The sequence below is a fragment of the Ictidomys tridecemlineatus genome, chromosome 15 (assembly GCF_052094955.1).
Source record: "Ictidomys tridecemlineatus isolate mIctTri1 chromosome 15, mIctTri1.hap1, whole genome shotgun sequence".
Lineage (NCBI taxonomy): Eukaryota > Metazoa > Chordata > Mammalia > Rodentia > Sciuridae > Ictidomys > Ictidomys tridecemlineatus.
Genome location: NC_135491.1, coordinates 5,808,219 through 5,833,433, shown reverse-complemented (window position 1 = coordinate 5,833,433; position 25,215 = coordinate 5,808,219). Strand labels below are relative to the sequence as shown.

Here is a 25,215-nt window from a genome sequence, read left to right as displayed (position 1 = left end):
GAAAGACCCTTCAAGGTGTTAGAGGAAGGAGAGAAGAAGATATAAGAAGGGTCCGTTTCAGAGGTGTCCGGCGGAGCCATTATACCGTTGGAGGCGTCGGTCTGACAGCCTGCGGGGAGAACTGGCTTCCAGATGCGGCAGCCCACCTCCATCACCAAGCCCAGGGCATCCTCTCCCGCGCAGGGGGGCAGCCAATCAGAGAGCGCCAGCGGCCCGTGACGTCACTGGCTGCCGGGCAAGATCCTCCTTAGAAAGAGTCGGGCCGTGGGTCCAGCTCTCTCGTGGCCTGAGGGAGGGTGCCCTGTGGCAGAGTGTGAGCGCTCCTGCTGGGGCGCAGGCTGCCAAGGGGATGGGAAAGAGGATACAGCTCCTGAGAGGGGTAAAGGAGGCTGCACCATGGGAGGGCCTGGAATGGAGATGGAGGGGCAGATGGGGGCAGAGAGGGAGGTGGGGGCTCAGAAGGGCGGGAAAGACTGGGGGACAGGAGGGGAAATGAAATGTAACAGAGAGAAAGAGGGGCCCAGAGGGGCGAGCCTGGTAGGGCTGGAGGCGGGGAGGGCTGGGGCAGGGCTGGGGCAGTCCCAGGCCACCAGCCCAGAGTGAGGAATATAATTAGAGGGAGAACCTAAGTTGAAAGAAAGGCTGAAACTAGCACCCATACAGAGACTGCAGGGACCAGAGAGCAGAGACAGTGGCCAAGAAAGCGAAAGCCATGCAGAAGGACAGACAGGCGAGCAGCAGATCCCTTGGAGGAGACATGGCCTGGGCCTTGGCCTTGATCTGCCTGGGCTCTGTGCCCCCACTGCAGCCGTGGGTCTCCCTCCCCACCCCTTAGGCTGAGTGTAACAATGTCCTGGGGAATTGAAACCTCTCAAGGTCCGAGTGCTGCCTCTAGTACAGACACAGAGGGGTCCACACGAAGGATGAAGAGGGAAGAGAAGCAGAGGTGGAGATACAGAGGAGAATAACTCCCAGAAATGCGAGAGGCCAGTGAGATGCAGAAGCCTTCATGTTGGGTGCCGGAGCAGGAAAGATGAGGTTGGCAGGTGGGGTGGAGCAGAGAGGGGCAGAGAGCCCCACATACTTCAGGGCACTTCCTGGGGGCTCCATGTATTTGCTGAATGAATAAAATTAAGATTTGCTTTCACTAATCTGATATTCACTAGTCACAGTGGGGTCTCTCATCAGCACCTTGCTATGCTAGAGTTACCTTCCATTAAGGCTCATCAGAATGGGCAAGGTCAGCTCTGACCCCAAGTAACAGAAGAGGAAGTTTAGATGCAGAGAAAATGAAATAATGTGGCGAAACGTGGCACATGAAGTTAGGAGGATTTAAATGCACATTCACCTAACAGGTGAATTACAGAATTTCTGGGGTCTGCGAACCAAGGGAAACACCTGGGGCAGATTCACAGGGAAGAACATTCAGAGAGAGCAGGGGCTGAGATGCCTCTGGAAGGAAAGGAAGCCTGAGGAAAGAAAGGCCATCACGTGCCAGCCCACCAGCAAATCCTGATTGAGTGGGGGAGGGAACACGGGGAGGCCAGGATTGGAGTCCATTGAGGCTGAGACTCTTTTAGCCTCAGAATGGTGAGGCAGTGGTGCTCAACCAGAAGTGGCTTTGCCCAACCCGCAACAGTGGGTCATCTCTGGGGACAGTGGTGGACTGGAGGCAGTCCTGGAGGACCTTCCAGAGACGCTGCCAGACATCCTACAATGCACAGGACAGGTCCCACAACCCAGAGCCATCAGGCCCCGAACACAGACAATTCTGGTTATCTGTGGTAGTTAGGTTCTGTAAAGTCAATGTGCATTTCTGTCAACCTGTCAGTACGTCACCTTGTTTTGTATGTGTTCCTGTAGAGACATACCTTACTTAATATAGTTTGTGGATTAGCATTAAACTCACCGCCAGCAGCACCACAACCCATGCCTGAGAAAGCTCGTCTCCATAAGGCACATCACGGCCTTCCTGCACTTAGACATACTAGGTAGCATTTCAGAACTATACTTGGGGGACATTTCAAACACTGAAATCGCCAACAAAAGGTACAAAGATGAAAAAAAAAATCCCTGGTATGAAATCAGTGACTCTAGGGTGCCAGTCTACCGGGGTGTGCACTGGGCAGAGCGCTGGCTTAGTCCACCTTAGTCAGGAGCACGCATGTCGGGTGACTTGAAAATTTTTAGACTCTGTCCATGTCCATGATGAATCACAGAAAGACCCACAGATATTGATTTGGGGGTCCAATTAAATTTTAGTGAGCAGGTGAGTTTGCAAATATAGAATCCTCAATTACTGAGGATCCAAGTAACCCTGGTGTGTGTCAAGAGGACTTGGACCTCGGCTCTGATTGAACATACACTGGAGGAGAGATCTAAGGCCAGCAAATTCAAATCTCTGAGGCCCTCTATTCATCCTCTGTTAAATGGGGATGCTTTCTCTCTCTCCTGTCCTTCCCTCCTGCCCTGAGAGAAGTTTGCTGGTACCAGATGGTACCGGAGGGTGAGGAGAGAAGACCACAGACAGAGAAAACAGCGACAGGAAGGTGATAGAAAAGCATCTCTGAGAAGAGGGAGGAAGAGCCGGGCTCCAGGGAGGCCACTGTTTGTTGAGAGCCTGCTATGTGAGGAGTTGGGCTCCTTTAATTCTCCTAAAAAGCAATACAGTCATCTTTCACCCCATTTTACAGAGCAGGAAAGTGAGATGCCCAGAAATTAAGTAGCATAATCCAAAATGATATAGTTAGCCAAGGAAGTCAGGATTTGAAGTCACACCTCCCTGACTTTCATGGCCACGTTTTGTTTTGTTTTTGCACCAGGGATTGAACCCAGGGGTGCTTAACCACTGAGGCACATCCCCAGCCCTTTCTGTTTTTTATTTTGACACAGGGTCTCACTCAATTGCTTAGTGCCTTGCTAAATTGCTGAGGCTGGCTTTGAATTTGTGATCCTCCTGCTTCAGCCTCCTGAGCCGCTGGGATTACTGGCATGTGCCACCGGGCCCATGCTCCGCTTGACCATGCACTTTTGATCTTTTGAATTTGCGGGAAGGTGAGCATGGGAGATAGCCTCACAGCTGCAGGGATTTCAAACTTCTTTGGAAAAGGGCATAAAGACAGGGCCTGTTGCTTACAGGCACTCCCCCAAGCTCTGAGAAGTGGCTAAAGACCTACTGCCTCTAAACTGGACAGAAATTCCAGGAGTCCTGGGGCAAAATTGGCCACCAGTTCTTGAATCTCGTGAAAGTATGAGACCCTCTACAGGATGCGGCATAGCCCTTGGGGAGGCTATGGGAAGACTACAGGCTCGACTGTGCACTTAGACAGGAATAAACTACAAGTCTTTATTTTTACATCCTCCAGTGAATATTCAACTCTTCCTCAATTAAGGATGTAGGCAACAAACTCTGCTAGTCTCAGCAAGACCAGCGCCTACATGCCCAGTAGAAATCACAGACATTTCCATATCCCATCACAGTGGTACGCATTTCTCAAAATAGTGTTTATGCTCCTCATGATTTTGAAATTAGAGTAGTTAAGATCCACCACCAGATCTTGTGTTGACAAAATGGGACCAATATTACGATATCACAAATTTTGCCTTTTAAAAATATTTTAAGCCAGGCATGGTGGTGCATGCCTGTAATCCCTGCAGTTCAGGAGGCTGGGGCAGAAGGATCACAAGTTTGAGGCCAGCCTGGGCAACTTAGTGAGACCCTCTGTCTCAAAATAAAAGGAGCTAGGGATGTAGCTCCGTGGTATAATACCCCTGGGTTCAATTTCTTGTACTGCAAAAGAAGAAAGCAATAATAAAAAAATTGATTACTATTTTGGTGTAACTGTCCTTTTTTTAATTGTACATATTTTGCATCTATAAGCATTATTCTGAGACAACTGGTCGGCCTGCCAAAGGGGACCATGGCCCCTAAAAGCCAAGGAACCCAGCTCTAGAGTAAATGGCCCCTTGGCCACCAGATGGTAGGTGTGACCAGAGGGCAGGACCTGGGCAGAGAAGGAGGAGGGCTCAGGGAGAGTTAAGGCAGTGGGTGGCCTCAGGAGGTGACTGGTGGAGGGTGGGGTGAGGTACTGTCAGATCTGGGGGTGGGGGGACCTTGGTGTCAAAGGCACATCTCAGAGAGTACACAGCCAGGGAAAAGCCAGCAGGGTCCTTCCAGAAGAATCCAGGCTGAGACTGGACTATGAGTCTAGGGCCTGACTTCCTGGGTTGGAATCCTGTCCCCTTCTCTGAGCCTCAGCTTCTGTAAATGGGCTAACAAGCATATGTACCGCACAGGGTGATTCTAAGGAACAAATGAGATCATCTTTGCCAAAAACAGCATCCCAAACTGATCAACAGCCACCTTCCAGGGGTCACCCTCTAGTGGGGAAAGGCTGTAGAGAAGGGACAAAAATAATAATTCATACATATGTTTTGGGAGGTGAGGGCTCACTGTGTTGACCAGGCTGGCCTTGATCCCCCTGGGCTCAAGCAATCCTCCAACCTCAGTCTCCCAAGTGGCTGGGACTACAAGTGTGTAGCACGGTGCCTGGCTTAATGATTAATATTTCAACAACGGCCACTTGTTGAGCAGCTGTTATGCCAGGATCTCCATCTATGATATCATTCTGCCTTCCCTGAGACCCGCGAGGAGCAGAGAGAGGCAGGACAAGAGAACTAACATGAGGAGCAGGAGTGGCCAGTAGAGCCAGGCTATGATAGACCGGATTTGCGGGAGAATGAGGGGCAAGAGAAAGGGAGCCAGCAAAGTGGGGAGAAAGGAGGGGACCCTGGAAGTGATGTGCCTCCAGGGCTGGCCTGAAGCACAGGCCGTCAGGAAGCCTTTTGGAAGGGGAGAAGAAAGAGGCTCCAGGGCGGCACGTGCACCCCGCTGTTTCCTCCCCACCCCAGGCTGCCTACCTCGGTGGCAAAGAAGCCTTTGGGCCGGTGCTTGCCCAGGGACGCCAGGCCGCCAGGCCCAGGACTCTCGCTTGCACTGATGGTCTGTTGAGCTGCCGCCAAGATTTCGTCCAGTTTGTCTAGACAGAGGCAAAGGTGGGTGGGGAGACAGAGAGATGAAGTTTGCTCAGACCCCGCCACAAAGGCAGAGCTGGCGCGGGAGTGGGGGAAGCCCGAACAGCGTTGAGAAGGAACCAGGAAAGGGCTGCTGTCCTCCACCCCGCGCACCAGCAGTACTGCTGGGGGACACCTCTGCCCGCAGCAGGCAGGACCCAGCGATGGGAAAGAGTGAGGCAGAGAGTAGGAGAGCCTCATGGGAGGGGGCGGGCGGCAGACAGAGGGGAGGGGTGAGATCGTGGCACGGCTGGAGGCTGGGGTACGAGACACACGCGCTCAGTGGAAGTGGCTGAGGGGCGCGGGGAGAAAGAGTGAAGGTGGCGCCCAGCAGGGCCGAGGGGTGGGGCACGCGGGCAACCCGGAGCAGGGCCGGTCATCTTACTGAGAGCCATCTGATACACGGTCCGCTTTTTCTCCATGCTGGGCACTGGCGCAGGCTGCTGCTCGTACTCTGTGGGCAAAAGAGACGGATGAAGCCCAAGGGCGCCCCAGCAGAGGGGGCGGAGCAGGCTCGGCCCGTGGGCGTGGCTAGCAGGTGCAGGCCGGTGGGCGTGGCCAGCGGCTGCGCAAGCGCGAGTGGGGGCAGTGAGGGGCCGGGGGTCAGGGAGGGGCGAGTCCAACGGCGGGATCGGGAGACAGGGGCCCTCCCGCCAGTCCTGTACCCACTCACCACTCTTCTTCTTCCAAGGGGAGACTAGCCCGGGGGAGAGGCAGTAGAGGAGCCAAGAGTTAGGACGTCAGGGGGAGGCGAGGGCCCCCTCTCTGGAACGCCCCCCTCCCTCAGGGCCCCGGTGGCGGGTGGTCAGCTGCCCGACCCGCCCCTGACAGCGGAAACCGGACCTCCCTGGGTCCAATGGGCCCTGTCTGGAAGGAGGGGTTCGCTCTCCTGTGTTATTGGGATTTGGGGGGAGCCAGTGGAAGGAGAGAGAGAGAGAGAATGGGGTGGGGGCGAGGTGGCACTGATGTAGGGAGGCCTGAAGGAAAGAAAGAGCGACCCGCAGAGAGCGGGACACATATAGACCCTCAGAGAGATCCCGACAGAGAAACAGAGATACAAGAGGACAGGGGAACGTGTTCTCTCAGCGACACACAGGCAGGCCACAGAGTCTGGCCCATAGATTGGGGAACAGAAGGAGGACGAGGACCCTGATCACTAACAACACTAACAAACTCCAGGGACGGTCCAGCCCCCTCCCCACCCCTCCCTGGCCCTCAGCCCCAGCAGCCCCTCAGGCTCACCCATTTCCTCCAGCTCTGAGGTCATAGACTTGGAACGAAGGGAGATGGCTGGGGGCGGGAGCCGCTTAGCCTGCTGGGGTGCTGAAAAGGCGACGTGGGGGTGGGCGTCATCAGAACCATGGGGACAAGACCCCATGACTTCCTGCCACCACACTGCTCCCAGAGCTAGAGAACAGCACCTCCGGCATGCTGAGCCCTCCCTGCCTCCTTTTGTCCCCAGAAGGGTCATGAACAAGCAGCCTTGGGAAAGTGCAGGCCTCGGGTGGTGGGGACCAGCCATGAAGGCTCCTGAGGGTCTTGATCTGGTATCTGTGAGATGCCCAGGCCTTGCCATGCAGGTGTGCCAAGTACCTTTCTTATGGACAGCTTCATCCATGTCCGGGTGCCTGGTGACCATCACCACCTTGACCATCAGTGTGTTGCCCCCTTGGCGGATCATGTTTACCACCTGTCGGTGGCCGACCTTCACCACGTTCTGCCCATTCACCTGTGGCACAGGTTTGGATGAGGGAGGGTCATTTTCAGCTTCAGAATCCCAGCAAAGTGGCTTCCTACCCTGCCCTGTCCCCGTCCACCACTCTCCCCTCCCTCTGAACCTCCTCACCATTCCTGCCCTGGCCAGGCCCCTACCCCCGTCCTGAACTCCCTGGCTCAGGGTGCAGGAGGAGGCTCTGCATACCCTAGTCATCCCGGTCCCCTTCTCATCCCCCAGAAGTGTGTGTGTGTGTGTGTGTGTGTGTTGGAGACAGCTCTGTGCCATTCTTTCAAGACACTTCAGAAGAGACCTCAGATGGAATTGTGGCTGGGGGTGGCCAGGGAGCTGGGAAGCCTGGTGCCAAAGGAGACTCTGGAGTTGGGTAGGCAGATCTTGGTGTGGACTGTGAGGGGACTGGGGGCCTGTCATCATGGCCCCATGGAAGAGAGGTGGCAGGACTCACCTCGATGAGGAAGTCTCCCATTCGAAGTCCAGCCCTCCATGCCACGCCGCCCTCGTCCACTGACTCCAGGTACTGCAGCGCCGGGAAGGCTGGGGTGGGGGTGAACTCCTCGATGGGGGTCTGCGCTGCAGACAGGGAGGAGCCGGCGGGGTCGGAGGGGAGGGGGTGGAGAGGCCAAGCAGGGGATGGGGCTCAGACCCAAGTCACGGAGGCCTCACTGTAGCTGAGGGACCAGCACCCCAGGGTGGGGTGGTGGGAGGGGTGGGGTCCCTTCCTCTTTCCATGCCTCCCACCCTGGCCCTGCTTCCTGGGTCAGAGAGCCCTGCTCCCAGCCCCTCCCCGGCCGGCACTCACCCTTGGCCCCCCGGAGCACGAACCCAAACCCCTCACTGTCCTTCTTCTGCAGTAAAACTGTCTTCTCCTTAATGATGTAATCGCTGGCAGGAAGGCAGGAGGGATGGGGGTGGAGAAGGGATCATGAGATACAGAGCTGGCGCCCCACCCAGCAACCCGGTGCCCCAGCCCCTGCTCTGCTCCGGGACCATTCACGGCACCTCCTGGGATGTCTCTCCGTGTGCATGTGCTGGCAGCAGCCCTGACAGGCCTCCCCCTCAGAGCCCAGAGTGCTCTCTCTCCCACTCACTCTTTCCTCATTCATCCATCCATGCATCCAGCCACCCATCCATTCAGCAAGTAGTTACGGGGCCCACTGTGCACCAGGAACGCAGAGGGCTGGGGAGAGAAGCCTCCAGAGACCCAGAGCTTAGCTTGGGTCCCTGCTAGCCACTTCCTTTCTGTGACCTTGAGCCCATGACTTTAACCATTTGTGCCTCAGTTTCCTCACCTATAATGGGGGATAAATACAGACCCTGCCTGATGGGGACATGAGGGAATTCAGAGTGGGTAATATGCATGGTGCATGGCACAGCGCCTGGCAAAAGCCTGTGTTCAGTGGGACCTGTACACCATCCTGGGATCAAGGTATTAAGTCACAATGACACGTCCTTTGACAAGACCCCTCTCAATTCTGTTACTATACATTACAGTAACACTTCCTGAGGTCCCCAAGCCAAGTGGGACTCTGCTTGCTTTGTACTACCCAATATGGCAGCCACCGGCTGCATGTGACTATTTTTATGAAAGCTAATCAAAACTAAAAGCATTCAGTTCCTCAGTCACAGTGGCCACATTCGGCTGGTGGCTACTACCATGCAGGACAGTGCTGACACAAAACATTTCCACCACTGCAGAAAGTTCCAGTGGGCTTTCTTTAGGCCTTGGTAAATCTCAAGTGCATCCCCTGAATGCCATCAGTATGCCCTAGTAAAATGTGAACTCTCCATGAATATTCTGACAGTCCTCAGGAAAGCCACCAAGTCCCACCAGTACATTTGGGCAATGCTCACAAACCCAGTGAATATCAATGAAACTGAAAACTTTGCATTTATATCCCCGCCTGTGCAGGTTTGCTCAGACCACTGTCCCAAATTCCAACATCACTACTGTGTATCTCAGCAATGCACAGCTCATCCTCCAGGGAGACCAAGACCCCAGGTCCATCAAGAATGCTCAAACACCCTGGACTCAGAACACTCCCTTCAGAACCCCCAAGAATACCTAGGAGCCACAGAATGCACACCTGTTTGGCCCCAAACATCCTTCAGCAATAACTGGAGCTGGAGACACTGCATACTTGTAGCCCCTCCCCACTGTTCCTCTTGCCCGTCCTCAGGTATGCCAACAATGCTCAGACCCCCCAGCGTACCCCAGTAACATCCATGCAGCTTCAGCACACTCCAATAATAGCCAAGCGTGCTCCCCAATTACCTACCCCCACAGATTTAGCAAAACAGCCCTCCACGAATACTCCAGTATATTTCAGTAACACCCCCACATATCCCAGTATGCTCCAATAATAACTTCCCCCTCACTCCGATCTCAGTGTATTCCCATAACACACCCCCTGACACATCCCAGCACATGCCAATAATACCCAATGTGCTTCTAGTGTATTTTGGCATCACCCCCACAGGCACCCCTGTATATTCCCATGAACCCCACCAGTTCCACTGTAAAATCTATACATCTGTATCATAGCAACCGTGTTCAGCACGTGCACGTGTACTGCCAGCCCGTCTCCACACTCCTTAGCGCGCCCTAATGTGCTCGACAGCACATATGTACACACAGACACATCTGAGCCGCAGCCCTTGCTGGAGAGTTCACCCTGGTCCAATCAACACACCCACACCACACCCACCATGTCTTCCTCCCCCTGATCTATGCAGCCCAGCGCCTGGCCACCTTTGCAGCTAATGGAGCTGCTGTTGGGAGAGAAGGGCTGAATGAGGCGAGGTGAGGGGAACAGGAAGGACAAGGGGCCAAGAAGCCTTGGGCGCAGGTACAGTGGGAGGCAGGGTCAGCAGAAGTTGGTTCTGAGGTCAGGGCTGCCTGCTCCTGACCATGCATTTGGTGTCATCCTCATCCCCACTTTTGCCCCGCCCCCAACCTGACAACCTCCTCCAAGCCTTATGTCCTTGCTACTCCCATATCCTTTCCAGCTCTCCAGGCCCCGCCTGCAGCCAAGAGTGCCCATCAGCACCCTTTATCCCTCACCAGCAGCACTACCTCTTTCCTTCATTCATACCTCTCACCCCTCCCTCCCCGACCTTCCCCCTGCCCCACACCGTCCTCACTCTCCATCCACAAGCCTCAGAATCCTCCGTCCCACAGCACAATCAGTAAAACCCCATGCTGTGATAGAGGCACTTGCTATGGGCAGGCTGTACATAAAGCCCCTCACAGGCAAAGCACTCACGTGTCCCCCCACAACCAGCCTGTGAGGTACATGTAAGTACCATTTCCACTCTGCAGGTGAGGGAACAGAGGAAACAAAGGTTAAGTAACTTGCCTGAAGTCACAGGGTGAATCACATTCAATAATATCCAAGAAAATACCTGGGCCACTGCAGTAATAATACACTCTACTCCATTGCACCTTGAGCACATACACAAAATCACCAGGAAATATCCTCTAGCACCTAAAGTTTATCTCAAGTTATGCCAACCACACAGCGAGTAACACGTATGGAACTGCTAAATGCCACTGTTCTAAGCACTTCACGTTTATCTATTCATTTAATCCTAACATCAGTCCTGGGAGGCATTAACTGTTATTGTTCCCATCTTACAGATGAGGAAACTGAGGCACAGATAAAAAACTTGCTCAAGATCACACTAGCTACAAAAAATGTGGAAGCCATGATTTAAATTTCCCATAAGCAGTATGTCCCAATAATCCATATACCCTAAGTGTCCAAACACCCCCCAGATCACCACAGCATCCCTCTGTCCTTCCCTCCCAATTTACACCTCTGAATCCCATAAGGGACCTCTCTCCTCGTTCTCATGACTGGGTCACATGAGCCCTGGCTATCTGTGCTGGCCCCCATCCCGACAACTTCTCAACTGCCCTCTTGTCCCCCAGCTTCCTGCAACTCTGTATTTCATCTCCCCTGTCTCCTCCCCCTGACCTCACTCCATACCATCTTGCAGTTCCTCCTCACCCTAACCACTCCACCAGCCTGCACAGCCCTCTGCAGACCCTTATCCGGCCCCAGGGGACCATCTTTCCACCTCCCACAGTCCCTTCCCCAAAATGTCCTCCTCAGGCTCCTGTGACCTCCTCACCCTATCCATGCCTCCTCTCCCTGCTTTCCTTAGCCTCATCTCTCCAACGTCCTCTTTGGCCTCCTCTGTATGTGTCCCCTAAATCACCCTCACTTCCTACTTTCCCCCCCACCGGTTCATCCACGGGAAGCTCTCCTCCTTGCACCCTCAACTCAGTTCCCCAGCACCCTCCAGCACCCTCCAGCACCCTCCGCAGCTCTATTCGCAGCTGCATTCATTTACATTCCCTGCGTCCTCTCCCCTGCTCTCCAGGCTGCCCAGATCCCCACCCCCAAATTCTCTTCGCATTCCCGCATTCCCTCTGTACCCCATTTCCTTTCTTTGCACACTCCACACACCCCATGCTCCAGCATCCACTCCCTACTCCAGCACCCCCACTCTCCCTGTCCCTCCCGCTCCTACTCAGGCCCCTCCACCTTCCCCTCCCCCACATGTGCTACCCACACTGCACCCCATTCACGCTCTCTGGTGCGGACTACCTGCCTGTCAGGAGCTGGCACAGCGTTCTCCCCCAGGCCATCCCTCAGCGTCCCTGAGAGGCCTCTGGAGCTCGGCGGCCAGCTCCTGTTCCCTGGATCCCACACGCGGAGACTGCGGCGTCCACTCCCCCACCCCCACGCGGAGGTCCTTCTCACACACTCAGAATCCCACAGCCCCACGCCTGCGGCTGTACGTGGCGCCCCTCCGGTGCTCAGCCCCTCCCCGTGTACCCATATCCATGGGCATCTCCACAGCAAGCCCAGAGGCCCCCACACAGGGAGGCCAGCCCCCTTCTGCATGCTGAGAAGTGGCAAACACAAGTAGATGCGGCTCCCCATGCAGAAGCTCAGCTGTGGCCCAGTACACGTGCCCGGCATGGGCAGAGGGCAGAACCTCTGGCTCACAAGGGTCCCCTCCCACGCAAGACCCCCTGGGGGCAAGGGGAGGGGCACATGGTGATAGAAACACAAGAGGGACCAGTGAAGGGGCTAGTGGGGGAGGGGCAGGCTGGGCAATGGAGGTGGGGTGTTGGGAAACATAGCCGCAGTCCCTGGGACAGATCCACTCCATCACTCTCTCTCTCTCTCTCTCTCTCTCCCTCTCTCTCTCTCTCTCTCTCTCTCTCACACACACACACACACACACACACACGCGCACACACACACACGACTCCCCAGACAGCCTCACTATCGATCCAAGTCACACAGAGACAGACACTGTCACACAGGGCCACACAGATGGACACAGCTGTGGGGTGGGCTAGGAGCCCGCCAGCTCCCCATCTCTCTCCCTGTCACACACATACATACACATACGGCTGCAGGCGGTCACACACACGCATATCGACACAGCCATACTGACACACGCACAGTCGCACAGTGACACGCAGCGGAAAAAGAGGAGGGGAGGGGAGGGGAGACTGGGGGCGGATTGCGTGTGTGATGGGGGGACGACTGTGAATGGGAGAGAGGGGTATGAATGGGGGGACTTGCCAACTCCGGGAAGAGGGGCGGGGAAAGGGGGATCAGTGGAACAGGGGCCTGGGGGTGTCGGTGCCTGAGGGAAGCCACTGTGGCTCCCCGGGGAGGGATGCACAGAATGGGGGCGCTGACGGCGGCAGCAGGGGCAGTGGGTGCTGAACCTGGAGTGGGGTCTGTCTGGAGGGCCAGACTGGGGAAGGGTCTTGCGGGAAGAGGAGAGAGGGTCAGGAACAGCCGTGAGGGGGTGGGGGACGGTCCCGGGCTGAGGAGTGTGCGCGGGGGCTCTAGCAGAGGGGCCCAGGGAGCCGGCCGAGGGATCTCGAGGGATGGAAGGGCTCTAGGCCCGGCCGAGGTTAGGGACAGGCATGGAGGGCAGGGGGAGCCTTGGGCTGGGGGCGGCCCTCGGAGGGGCGCTGGCGGCCGGGCAGGGTCCCGGGAGCGGGCCGGGGCCTCGGGCCTGGCCGCAGGGAAGGGGCGGCGCGCTGGGTTACCTGTAGATGTACCAGACGCTGCGCCGCCGGGGCCCCAGGGCCGGCCAGCTGGAGGAGAGCGCGGGGGGCGGCTGCGGCAGGGAGCCCCCGCCGGGGCCGCCCCCGAGACCCCCGCCGCCGCCGACCGCAGACAAAGCCATCGCCGCCGCGGCCCCGGCCCCGGCCCGGGTCCCGGTGCCGGCCGCCCCCGCCGCCGCCGCCGCCGCCGCGTCCCCGTCCCCGCTCGGCCGAACCCCCGTGTCCGGGCCCCCAGGCCCCGCCTCATGCTGACCCGCGCCGGGAGGGGGGAGGGGGAGGGGGCGCGCACCCCCCCGCGGGAGGGAGGGCAGGGCCGGGGGCTCACATGCCGGGGGGCGCGGGGGCGCGGGGCGCGGGGTCGGGCCGCGGCGGTAGCGCGAGGACCGCGGACGGCGCCGGCTTCAGCACCGCGGACAGCTCCGGAGGCGGCGGCGGGCGGGAGGCTTAACCCCTTGGCGTCCTGCGCCGGGTGGCGGAGGGGGCCGGGCAGGGGGAGGGGGCTGGGAGGGGAACGCGGGGGCCCCCTTGGCGGGAGAAGGGGGAGGGGCGAGGCGCGGGGGGAGAAGGGGGAGGCACTTCCGGTCTGCCCCCCCTTAACCCCCCTCCCCCCTCCAGAGCCCTCCCGCGCAGGTGCAGAGCGAGGGAGAGCGGGGAGAGGGACGCACAACATCACACAAGATGCCTCGCAACCGCGTGCAGGGACGCATGGACACAGCCTCACTCCCGGGCAGGGGCACCACGGGTGAGAGAGGCCCCGGGAGCGGACACGCAACCCACCACCACAGACCAACACACAAGGCACCCCAACACCGCCTGAAAGGGCCCAGAAAGGAAGTCCAGGACATTCAGACCTGGCCCCTGGGGAGGCAAGACAGCCCTCCCCCATGGCCCAGAAGCCCTGCCAGAGGGAGACACACAGCACCCCAAGCCCGCAAGAGGAGAGAGTGGCACACACCAGGAGGGGGATACACAGCTGGATGGCCCTGCTCCAGCAGGGGTGCTGGGGCCCAGTAGTGGGATGCAGGACAGACAGAGGCCAGGCCAGGTCACCACAGAAAGGGTCAGGTAGAACAGAGGGAAGGAGGAGGAGGGGGCCTCAGGCACTCCACACACACAGCAGCACAGGGAGCCCCAGGAGCAGTGGAGGAGAAAAGACAGGAACCACAGTAGACAGCAAGACAGGCTAGCAGGAGGGGAAGGAGGTAGAGAGGGACCATCCCCAAACAGCTGGTGAAGCAAGTGACCTCCCAGACCAAGGCCAAGGAGAGGCCCAGAGAGATGTGGACAGAGACAGAAGCAGAGGCCAACTCTCTGAAGCAAGGACACCAGGGGTGGGGGAAACCTTGATACTCACCCGGTGCCCAGAGCCGGAGACGTGCCAGGTGAACACGCACAATGGTCAAGCGCCTCAGACCCTCGGGGCGCAGGGTGGCATTCCAATCCCACTCCCTCTCCCCATGTTGTCATTTCTCTTCCCACTCCAACCCTGACCCTTCCCCACTGGCCAGAACACAGACACATAGGTTTGGACACATTTAATGGAAGGACGCTATGAACAAGGAGACCCTTCCTTGGCTTGTGGGACGGCGGAGGAGAGTGTCATCTCTCAGACACTAGATTATGACCCTCCCTCTCCCACAGCCCTGCCCTCTGGAAGCCCAAGCCCTGCAGTCCTCCCTTCCTCTGCTCTCCCCTCCCCCAGCATTCCAGATCCTGAATTCCAGATCAATCAGAGAGATGCAGATGCATGCACACACTCCTCTGTGCTGACACGCACAGCAACATGCACAGACCCACAGATGTGTACAGAGACCCGCCTGTCCACATGTGTGATCAGACACATGAACACTTCTGGCAGTGCTTGCCCACAGACTCAGAGAAGCACAGATATGCAGAGCCAGTTGCACAGTTAGCACAGTCACAAATGACCCGGATATATCAATATATCGAGTGGGACAGAGCATTTTTACAGGGACCTCCATCTAAAGGCTTTCCAGCCACACATGCACACGGATGGGTGTCATGCACACCTACAGAGACACACATCCACACATTGGGAAACCTCAGCTCTGGTCGTGCACACGCACACATTCATTCACCCCACAGGCACCCCGTCCTTCCCATCCTGACCCCGTCCCCTCCCTGCCCCTCCCCTCTCACCTCCCTGGGCCAATCCCATCCATCAAGCTTCAGAAGCAAGTCAGCCAGCAGCCAGGGAGGGGAAAGGTGTCAGTGTGCCCCTCTCCCGACCCCATCCCACCTGGCCCTACCCGTCCCCTCCCTACACCAGTGCAAGGCAGGGGATGCACACACACTTCCACTGCATGTGACTGCACGATGGGGCACATGAAGGAGACCAGAACCTCCACCCAGCCACACACACGAACACCCCCGGGGTACCCAGCCACCTCATTAGTCTCTGGCTACCCCAAAATGGACAGTCTCAGTGGCTGCCAAGCATGGTTTGCAGTTGGACTGAGTTGTCTGAAGCCAACTGCCTTCTCCCACCCTTGACACCCCTTCAAATTTTGGGAGGAGATGAGATGGGGGCTTAGAGCTGGTGGACATAGCTAAAGTGTGGAGCCTGCAGGAAGACTAGGGCGGGGGGCACCTGAGAGTGTAAAGACATTTACCTTGGGGCATCAAAGCTGTCGTAGGAGCCCACAGTATAATGCCGGAAGAGTCTCTTTGCTTTGTCACTGCGGCTTTCTGCAGGAGGACAAGGAACAATCTTGAACCCTTGCTTTGGAATCCATGAGCCCACCCCAGGCTCCTGACCTGAGCCTTCCTTCTCCTCCAGCACCACACCCGTTCCCCAGGAGGAGGAGAGGAAGGGAGATGAGGATTCTAGGGTGTACTGGGGACAGTTGGGAGTTCCTCGTTACCTTGCTTTCCCTCCTGGGAACGGTTTGCCACCTCTTCCAAGCAGTCAGAAGGGAACCAGCCAACACGACCTTTGACCTGGCCTTCCCAGAAGCCTCCTTCCCCGATGCTGAGCACTGGACAGGAGCAGAGACAGGGGAACATTTTGATGTGTCTCTGCTGCTCCCCAGCCACCAGCACACTCCTGAACACGTAACCTGCCCACAATCCCTAGCACCTGGCTTACGGGCATCCTCAAGAAATGTCTGAAGAAGGGTGAGGGGATCGTGGGAGAACCAAACCATGTCACTATTACCTTCAAGATTTCTGGACCCAAAGGGGGACATCAAGAAACACAGGAGTGAGGGGAGCTGGGCCTGATGGTACACGCCTGTAATCACAGGGACTCCAGAGGCTGAGGCAAGAGGATCGCAATTTGAGGCCAGCGTCAGTAACTTAGCAAGACCCTAAACAACTTAGTGAGACCCTGTCTCAAAAAATCAAAAGGTCTGGGGATGGATGTAGCTCAGTGCCAACAACCTTGGGTTCAATGGCCAGTACCAAAAAAACAAAAGATGGGGCTGGGGTTGTGGCTCAGTGGTAGAGCACTCACCTAGCACGTTCAAGGCACTGAGTTCAGTCCTCAGCACCACATAAAAATAAACAAAAGAAAAGTATTGTTTAACTAAAACTAAATTAAAAAAAAGAAAGAAAGAAAGAAAGAAAAGAGCCATGGCGGAGGGCGGGGGGAGGCATTTCCTGACATGGTCCTCCCAGGTTAGGGGCAGGTCCTCCGTCCTTATCTATCTCCCCTGGTCATCCGCCGCAGCCAAGCTGTATAATTCCCCTAAACCATCCTAGGCCCTGTGAACTTGGGTGGCCATTGCAAGGACAAGCTGTGCTCCCCCTGCCACCCTGCTTCTGCCACATTCTGAAGTGTCCTTGCCACTTAAGTCTTTTATCCTTTCCTCCAGGGCCCTCCCTCGGCCTCTTTGCCTCCCTTGGCTCTCGAAAGAAAAAGAAATTAAAATCTCCTCCTTCCTTCTCCTCACCACAACTCAGGATGCTTGCTGCCAGCTCCACCTCTTGGCCAGCGGGCACATCTTCACCCTGTGCCTGTTACATGCCTGGCGTTGAAGTACAGAGACGGGGGACCAGGCCAGCAACGTTTACCCAGCTCTCACTCTGTGCCAGAACCCTACAGTGAGCATCTTCACTATCGCTGTTTTACTGACAAGGAAACTGAGGCTCAGGGAGCAACATCCTTTGCCCAAGGTTCTAGGGCCCGTCACTGGCAGGGTGGCTTTGAACACAGATCAGTTTCCAGAGCTGATGCTTTGAGTCATTAATGTGCTGCTAACTTTTCATCCAAGGCTCATTGCTGCTGCTGCTGCTGCTGACAAGTGATAGACACACGTCTTCCCCGTTCCCAGCATTCCTCATGACTCTGTCCCCACTCCTCCACCTCATTCAGTCTTTGCACCCACCCAGGGAGGTAACAACTGTTTTTCCACTTTGTGCATGAGGACACTGAAGGTGACAAAAAAAAAAAATCCCCTATCTGGAGATGGCTCAGGCCACTCTAGGAGTTGAGATCCTTTTCCCTACACAAACGGCCTCCTTTGCTAGGATGTGGGGAATTCAGCTGAGGAGTCCAGGGTCATGCACAAGAGCAGAGATGGCAAGTCCAGGGGCCTGGGTTCCTGGCTGGCTCTGCCATGCTTGGCTGGGCAGTCTCGTAATCAGTCATTTGTTCTGGATGGACACTTATTTAGTGCCAGTCATGACCAGGGTAGACACTGTTGCACACAATCACTGTGGCCCCTGCCCTCAGGGAGGTCCCAGACAAGTGGCTGTTGGAGAAGTAACTCTACAAGCCACTGCAGGACTCAAAGGGAAAGAACAGGGTGCTGGGAGAGAGGGCAGATGGGAGTGCATAAACTAGATGGCAGAGGGCCCTGGGGTCCCTGAGGATTGACATGTTGGCTGGAGAGCTCAAGGATCCCAGGAGCTGAGGAGGCAGAGAGTGGGAAGAAGGGCTTTGCAGGCAGAAGGAAGAGTCTGGCACAGAAAAGGAGGTAAAGTGTGTGGAGAGCGGAGAGAAGGAGAAGGTCTCCAGAACCGCATGCGTGAAGGAAGAGTGGGCAGGAGGGCGCCGAGGCCAGGGGACGAGGTTGGGCTTTGACTGTGGGAGCAGAGGGAGCTGGTGAGGAGCTCAGGGGCCTCAGGCATGCAGGCAGCCCGGGACAACCAAGTCCCCTGAAAGAAAGGGGGATGTGAAGACAGGAGGAAGTGGGTCCTCTCCCTACACAGAAAGACTGTGGGAGATACTGCTCTGGTCTTGGGCACCCTGAAGGTCCCTTGCCCCGGCCTCGGCTCCCCTGTCTTCTTTCCCTCATCCTCTCCCCCCACTTCCCAGGCCACTGGCTCTGACGCATCTTGTCATTCATCCATTCACTCAGCAAATGTGCACTGCGCCTCCTGTGTGCTGGGTCACTAAACTGGGCCTTGGTGACCCAGAGACCAATGACCTGTCTGCAGGAACTCAGACTATGGGGAGACAGACGACAAAGCAGACCAAGGAATCAACCTGGTCCCCGCGTGCCTCTTCAGGCCTTCCTCTGCTACCTGGGTGGCCGGACTGTCCTCCTCTAAGTGCCTGAAGGAGGGCCACTTATGACACCTTACTCAGGGCTTATTATGTGCAAAGCATTGGTCTAAATGCTTTATAAGACCATTTCCAGCCTTGTAAGGGTCTTATTTTAAAGATGAGGGAACTGAGGCCCACTCAGAAGTGGTGGGGCAGGATTTGAACCAGGCAGCCTGGCTCTCAGCCACCACACTGCTCCTTCTCCTGGTGTTGACCTTGAGTCTGCAGCTCACCTCCCTCCTCCAAAGCACTGTGCTATCCAAGAACACACCGAAGGCCCCGCCAGGTCTGCGTGTGGGGGCCAGTGCACTGTTCTCCAGGGGAGAATGGGAAAACCAGAGAGGCCACCCTGGTATCAGCAGCCCCCACTGATGGAGCCCTGGCCTCAGCCAAGCCTCACACACCTGCCACCTCCTCAGAGCACCCTCCCATTTCTCAGATGAGAACACCTGGCTGAGGCAGGAGGTGAAGTCAAGGGTGCTGGGCTTGGACTGGGGACATTGGGAGAGTCACTTCATCTGTGTCCCTTCACCTATACCATGGGGCTCAGGACCCCTTCCAGAAAGGGCGATCAGACATCTAATGAGACCAGGCGGTGAAATACTCCAACCTAGCCGCTCCCTTCCCTCCTTCACCGGGACCCTGCTCCTGGCAGGATCCTCTCAGTGTGCCTTCTCTTCCAAGGCAGAGGGACCTCTTGGGGCTCACTGGGGGCCCCAGAGTGCAAGGGACATTCTAGGTGCCTAGGTGCTGCCCAGATTCACCACGTCTCCTCCCAAACGAATGTGGCTCGCCTGCCCCGGCCTGGCCCCACAGTGCTGCCCGTCCCGTCCCGTTACCTTTGATCTTCTCGCCCTTGCTCAGGGAGATTTCCCCCTCAGCTTGGGCCTGGTACGACTTGACAGCCATGAAGGAGCGTCCAGGTACCGCTGAGTAGAGCTTCCTGCGCCTCCCGCGGCTGCCCAGGGAGCCCCCAGGGCCCCCTGAGCCCCCTGTGCCCCCGGCTGGCCCTTCCCGGGGCGTCCCGCTGGAGCTGCATACACAGAGGGTGTAAGAGGCAGGGGGCGTGGAGAGAGGGGGCATCTCTGGGAGAACAGGGGTCCTCGGGTGGGAGGGGGATGGCGCACAGAGTGGGGGAGGGGTGAGTGGGTTTCCCAGCTCTGGAGCCCTCCGGGGAAGAGGGCATTTAGAGGCTCCCTCTGCCTGCCCGCCCCTGCACCCCAGCCCCCTCTCCTGCTCCCGGCTTCCGCTCTGCCCCCTCCCACGGTCCTGCACACACTGCCTGATTCAGCTTCCTGAAACGGAGCTGGGACTGTGTCATCCCTCAGCTCAGGAGCCCTCCGCGACTCCCAGCCTCCTCCTGGGTCGGGTCCAGGTCCTCTGACCACCCCTCCCGGCCTCTCCCACTTCCTCGCGGTGCCTGGCTGGCCCTGCTCTCTGCCCAGGCCGGCCTCCCTGCCCTCGAATGACTCCTGCCCATCCTCCCTCTGCCCCTGGTGACCTCTTCTCCTCCCTGGGCTCATCCCCAAGTCTGGACACCCTCCCAAAGCCCCTGCCCATGCCCACAACCCTCCTCCTGCTCACCCCACCCTGACATTCTGTCTGTCCTCAGGGGCTGGAACTGATCCTTCTTTTGGGGACCCCCAGTCCCAGGCCCCTGTCGTGCACAGGTGCTTAGCTACAATTGGGGGATTTGGGGAGGGGGTCAGGAGGGCAGCTGGTATGTCCCCACTTATTCCTGGGGACCGACGCCTAGATGGGGGGGCTCTCCCCTCTTAGGACGGGAGCAGAACAGCCGGGCTGACCTTGGGGAGCGTGTCAGCTCTGAGGAGGGCATTGGGCTGGCAGGGCACTGTGGGACCAGGACCGAGTCCTTCCCTACCTGGGTCGTCCTCGGGGCTGCCTCTTGGCCTCCTCGGGGTGCCTCCCTCGGGATGGGGAGCGGGCCCGGGCGCCCCGGGGGCTGCTGGCACTTCGGAGGGTCCCACTGCTGAGCTTGGTGCTGGGGGCCGAGGGCTGAGACTGGCTCTGGGGTCCCGAGGGCGGGCCAGGGGCCCCAGAGGACGAGGCCCCCGGGGCGGAGAATACCATCCAGTCAGGGAGTGCCATGCTGGTATCGCTGTTGGCCCGCAGCAGCGCGGGGGGCACCGTCAGCCCTGCACCTGGGGGTCCCCGTCTCCGTGCTGCATACTTGGGGGACTCCTGGAAGGGCACTGAGAGGGCAGTGGTGGTTGGGGGCAGATGAGGTAGAGGTGACAGACAGGTGGCATGGTATGGGCAAGAGGTGGTGGGGGAAGGGCCGGAGAGAGACAGAGATGAGAAAGAGCAGGGGCCTAGGGTTGCTCCCCCCACCACTCTTGAGGCCGTTCTGGCCCTCTGGGGTTTTCTCCATCCCATCCTGGCTCCTCTGTCAAGCCCCCAGCCCCCCAATCCCATCGTGAACCCCAGTTGCCCTAGACCCCCCTCTTCGCTCCAGGCCCCACTCGCTCACCCACGTCCTGTTCCCGATGGTTGCGGATCAACTCCCCCAGCTCAAAATTGCCAGCAATGACGGCCACCTGGAGGGAGAGGCACAGGGAGGGGTGGCCCAGGTGGCGGAGAGAAGACAGGAAACCACCTGAGGTCCCCTCCAGCCCAAACCCTCCCCTCTCCCTGACCAGGGGCACCCCTCCCACCATTCCTGCCCCAACTGTCTGTCCACTGGGTCCTCTTTATCCTCCCTCCCGGCCCCTGCAGCCATTTGACCCCCTACCAGCCCCAGACCTGGAAGGGTGTCTGTCCATTGTTATTTTTCACATCCTTATTGGCGCCTCGATAGAGGAGGATCCTTGCACAGGTCTCCTGAAGGTGACAGCCAGGGGCACAGGATGAAAGTTAAAAAAAAAAAAAAAAAAGATGAAGGTCACCATGAGTGGACACAGGCACTGCACTGGGAACTCTGGGAATGACCCCACCTGAACCCATGCTGCATAGGGCGCAGCCGCTCACGGTGAGTGTAGCCCACCAGCACTTTCAAGGTGGACTCCTGTTTCAAGGACTTACACAGAGTTGCGCAAAAGAAATTAAACATCTCGAATGATTTTTGTATTGACTCTGTATTGAGGTGAGAAGATATTAAATACATTGGGTTACATAAAAGATGCTACTAAAATGAATGAATTTCGCTTGATGGTTTTTCCTTAAACGTGGCCACGAGGTGTTTAAGGACAGGCGGAAGATGTGGCTTGCGTTATATTCTGCCCGGACGGTGCTGATCGGAACCAGGGCTTCTCGACCTTGGCATGCTGGCTTTGGGAGCCAATGAGCCTTTGTCACACAGGGCTAGGTTCTGCACTGTGGAGTGTAGAGTGGCATCACAGGCTTCTGCCACTAGATGCCAGTAGCAGTCCCTTCCCCAGTCATGACAACCAAAAATGTCTCCAGACATTGCTAACTGTCCCCTGGGGGGGGTGGGGGGGGGCAGAAGCACCCGGTGGAGAACCACCACTCTAAATCTTAGGAAGGGCTGACTACGTGGCAGGTCGGGTGCTCAGCCCTCCAGAACTGAGCTCACCGACTTTCCTAACAACTCAGTGAGATGGAAATCATGGTCCCTATTTTACAGATGAGGAAACTAAGGCTCCAGAGGAGCTCAAGGTCATACAGTGAATGACTATCAGCACCTGGATTTGAGCCCACACCTGTCTCACTCTGAAGCCTTTGATCTTAACCACAGACTTTGCCAGGTCCAGAAGGGAGGGGGCACACACCATGGAGGACAGAGGGTTGAGGACTGGGGGCAGTGGGGACAGGGATGCCATCTGCAGCCATTATGGATTCTGTATCAATATCAACCGCATGTCACTCCTCAGTGCTCTCTGGTCTATCCTCATGTCCTTGCCATGATCTGGGAGGCCCCACCTGAGCTGTCTGCCCTGCCCCTACCCACCAACTTCGCCTTCTACCATCTTTCCTTGCTGCCCACGTTCTAGCCACCCTGGCCTCCTTCGTCCTCTGTCAGGCATGCTCCTGCCCCAGGGCCTTTGTACCTGCTGCTCCCTCTGTTCGGAATTCTTCACACCAAGGTCTCCCCACTGCTTGCTTTCTCACTTCATTCAGGTTTTCGCTCAATGCCACCTCTTTAGATAAGTGCTTTGGTTTTGTTTTGCTGTAGTGGGGATGCGACTCAGAGTGGTGCATATGCCAGGCAAACATCCTCCCACTGAGCTACATCCCTAATCTTTTATTTTTAATTTTGAGACAGGGTCTCACTAAGCTGCCAAGGCTGGCCTTGAACTTGCCTGCCTGAACTTGATCCTCCTGTCTCAGCCTCCCCTTCCAATGAGCTGGGATTACAGCATGCGCCGCCATGCTTCAGAGAGGCCTTCTCTGAACATTCTGTCGAAAGGAACTCCCTTGTCCTGTTCCTTTCTAATTGTTTTATTCATTTTTATGTGACACTCTTGCATGTGACAGCATTCTTTGAAGCCAATGTTAACTCATTTTTTTCCAACACCATGTCCTGACATTCCGTTTTGATGTCATTTTGCTCTTTGGCATCTCCTCCCGTATGTGGTAAGTTCCACAGGGCATTGTATTGTCCGTGGCACTTGCCACCAGGAATAGTACCTGCACACAGGGACTGTTCAGTGGACAGTCAGTCAGTGGGGAAACTCTTCTGCCCTGCCTTGCCCTGGCCAAGTCCAACCTGGCTGCCCCAGCTCAACTCCACGCTGGCTTCCCTGGTGCTAATTTCAAGTATCCACAAGCCCCTCCTCTTCCTATCCTTCCAGGTAAGACCCTCCAGGGATACAGGCACAGGCCCATCCACAGGCCGGGTCCAGTGAGGCCAAATCCCTTGCCCAAGACCCACAGGCAGTTAGCAGAGCAGCCAGGAGTCCACCCTGGTCTTCTCATGCTGGTGCTCCTCTGTCTCCTACAAATGACCCCTCATAGAGGAGGATCCTATCACCAAGACCACCCCCTGGACAGCAGAGTCACTCCGGTTAGTGTTGTGTGTGTGTGTGTGTGCTAAGAATGTGTGTGTGTATGTGTGTGTGTGTGTGTCTGAGTATGTACACGCTGTCCCCCAATGGCACTGGTGATACCTCCACCTGTATTTTTGCATATTCTCACACACTTCCAGCTCCCACGATGGGGGTACAGGGCCCAGGCACCATCCACTAGCTCCCGGGCTCTTCTACTCTACCCTAGTCCAGAAAATGCCCAAGTCTTAGTTAGTAGCTCCCTCCTCTGGATGCCTGGGGAACCTCATATTTACTTGCAAACTAGCACTTATCTCATGGGATTCAGTGATTTGTTTGCGTCTGCCTCTGCGCCAGACTGTGAACTCCCCCCACCATTCCCAGGGCAGACGCTGTCTCTGATTCATCTCGCATCCCCAGCACCTGGCTCGGAGGGGCACACAGTAGGTGCTTAAGAAATGCACATGGAAAGGATGAGGAGACGGAGGATGTGGAACTGTCAGTCAAAACTCATTTGTTCGTTGAGTCATTCATTCATTCACTCATTCCCTGAGTCATTCAATCTGTCGAAACAGACACCCCTGGAGCATTCTGAGGTGGGCACCTCATTCATTCATTCGCTCCACAAAGATGCAGCCTGGCATACTATATGCTGGGGGCTTGGGCAGAGCAAGTCCTCAAACTCAGCCCCCACCCAGAAGAGCGAACAGTCTAGACATGGACCTGACCTTCACCACAGAGGCTCCACAGGCAGACCAAGAGGCCAGGGAGCAAGATCAAGGAAAGACGGTCAGCCCCAGCCCCAGCCCCAGCCTTTGGAAAGCTTAAAGCCTGGGAGGGAAGACCAGGGGATCTCGAGAAGTGGAAGGTGAGCTCCCATTTATTACCGCCATGCCAAGAGCAAGCAAAATGTTAACCCACTTGATCCTTCTGTGTGGTGGGCATCCATTACTGACCCATTTCACAGTTGAGACAGGGGAAGCCCAAGAAGGGGAAATGATGTGTTCATCCAGTCTAAGAGTCACTGTGCCTGCTATATCATTAATTGTTTGTGCTAAATATTCCCTGCTCAAATGAACGTTATGTCTTCCGAGTGAATCCTGATTGACACTGGAAATGATAATAATAACAACAATTATTATTCTCATGACTGTCTTCTAGGGATGAACACTTAATATCCATGATCACTCAGCCCTTTCAATCAGCTGGCTTTATTCCCATTTCAGGGAGAAGGACAGAGTCTTGGAGAGGAAAGGGGGCCTGTCCAGGGTCCCCCAGGCTGCCCAGGACTGGGGGTCCCCCTTCTCCACTGCACAGGGGCCTCAGAATCAGAGGACCTGGACGCCAAGCCTGCTGTCAGGGAGCAGGAGAGGCAGAAGCAAGCAGGAGGGGAAGTGGTCTGACTTGACAAACACAGTCCTTCCTCAGCGTTGGGCATACTGCTCACCGCCACCAGGCGGCATGTGGCCACCTGCCAAGTCCCCAGCACTGCAAGTTCTCCTGAAGCAGAAGGGGCTGGGCTGTTTTGGAAGACTTCCTGGAGGAAGGGGGCTGCCAGACCAGCAGCCTCATGCCAGGCCCTGTCTCCCTACGTTCTTCAAGGGCAGGGAGTGTGGAGAAACAGGCGGGGGCCCACGGCTGTCCAGTACAGCTCCCGCGCCTACGTGAGCCCTCCTGCTGCTGTGACTGTCCACCTCCCCTGGGACCTCCTGGGGGCAGTGTCCACCCAGCCTCGAGTTGCTAAACGCACAACACTGCCTCATCCCTGCCAGGGCTGCACTCTGGCTTTGCCTCTGTCCCCAGCTGTGCCCCCACACAGCTCCCAGGC

The 25,215-nt window shown here is 56.9% G+C and overlaps 1 protein-coding gene across 7 annotated transcripts in view; it reads right to left on the bottom strand.

The window, feature by feature from the left end:
* The window catches only part of Shank1 (SH3 and multiple ankyrin repeat domains 1), a 44,916-nt gene that overhangs the window by 11,805 nt on the left and 7,896 nt on the right, over positions 1 to 25,215 (bottom strand). For 4 of the 7 annotated variants that reach the window (XR_013430614.1, XM_078031535.1, XM_078031540.1 and 1 more), the window contains exons 9-22: positions 21,187 to 21,264; positions 20,915 to 20,981; positions 20,306 to 20,636; positions 19,263 to 19,456; positions 15,797 to 15,910; positions 15,545 to 15,620; positions 15,072 to 15,098; positions 7,608 to 7,690; positions 7,254 to 7,378; positions 6,667 to 6,802; positions 6,316 to 6,396; positions 5,747 to 5,770; positions 5,459 to 5,527; positions 4,921 to 5,039 (exon numbers count right to left, since the gene is read on the bottom strand). Coding sequence is in view for 6 of the 7 variants with exons in the window: in XM_078031535.1 (XP_077887661.1) it covers positions 4,921 to 5,039; positions 5,459 to 5,527; positions 5,747 to 5,770; positions 6,316 to 6,396; positions 6,667 to 6,802; positions 7,254 to 7,378; positions 7,608 to 7,690; positions 15,072 to 15,098; positions 15,545 to 15,620; positions 15,797 to 15,910; positions 19,263 to 19,456; positions 20,306 to 20,636; positions 20,915 to 20,981; positions 21,187 to 21,264 (1,524 nt within the window). In the remaining variant the exon portion in view is untranslated. The remainder of the gene's footprint in view (positions 1 to 4,920; positions 5,040 to 5,458; positions 5,528 to 5,746; positions 5,771 to 6,315; positions 6,397 to 6,666; positions 6,803 to 7,253; positions 7,379 to 7,607; positions 7,691 to 15,071; positions 15,099 to 15,544; positions 15,621 to 15,796; positions 15,911 to 19,262; positions 19,457 to 20,305; positions 20,637 to 20,914; positions 20,982 to 21,186; positions 21,265 to 25,215) is intronic. The other 3 variants (XM_078031537.1, XM_078031538.1, XM_078031539.1) reach the window with 3 other exon arrangements.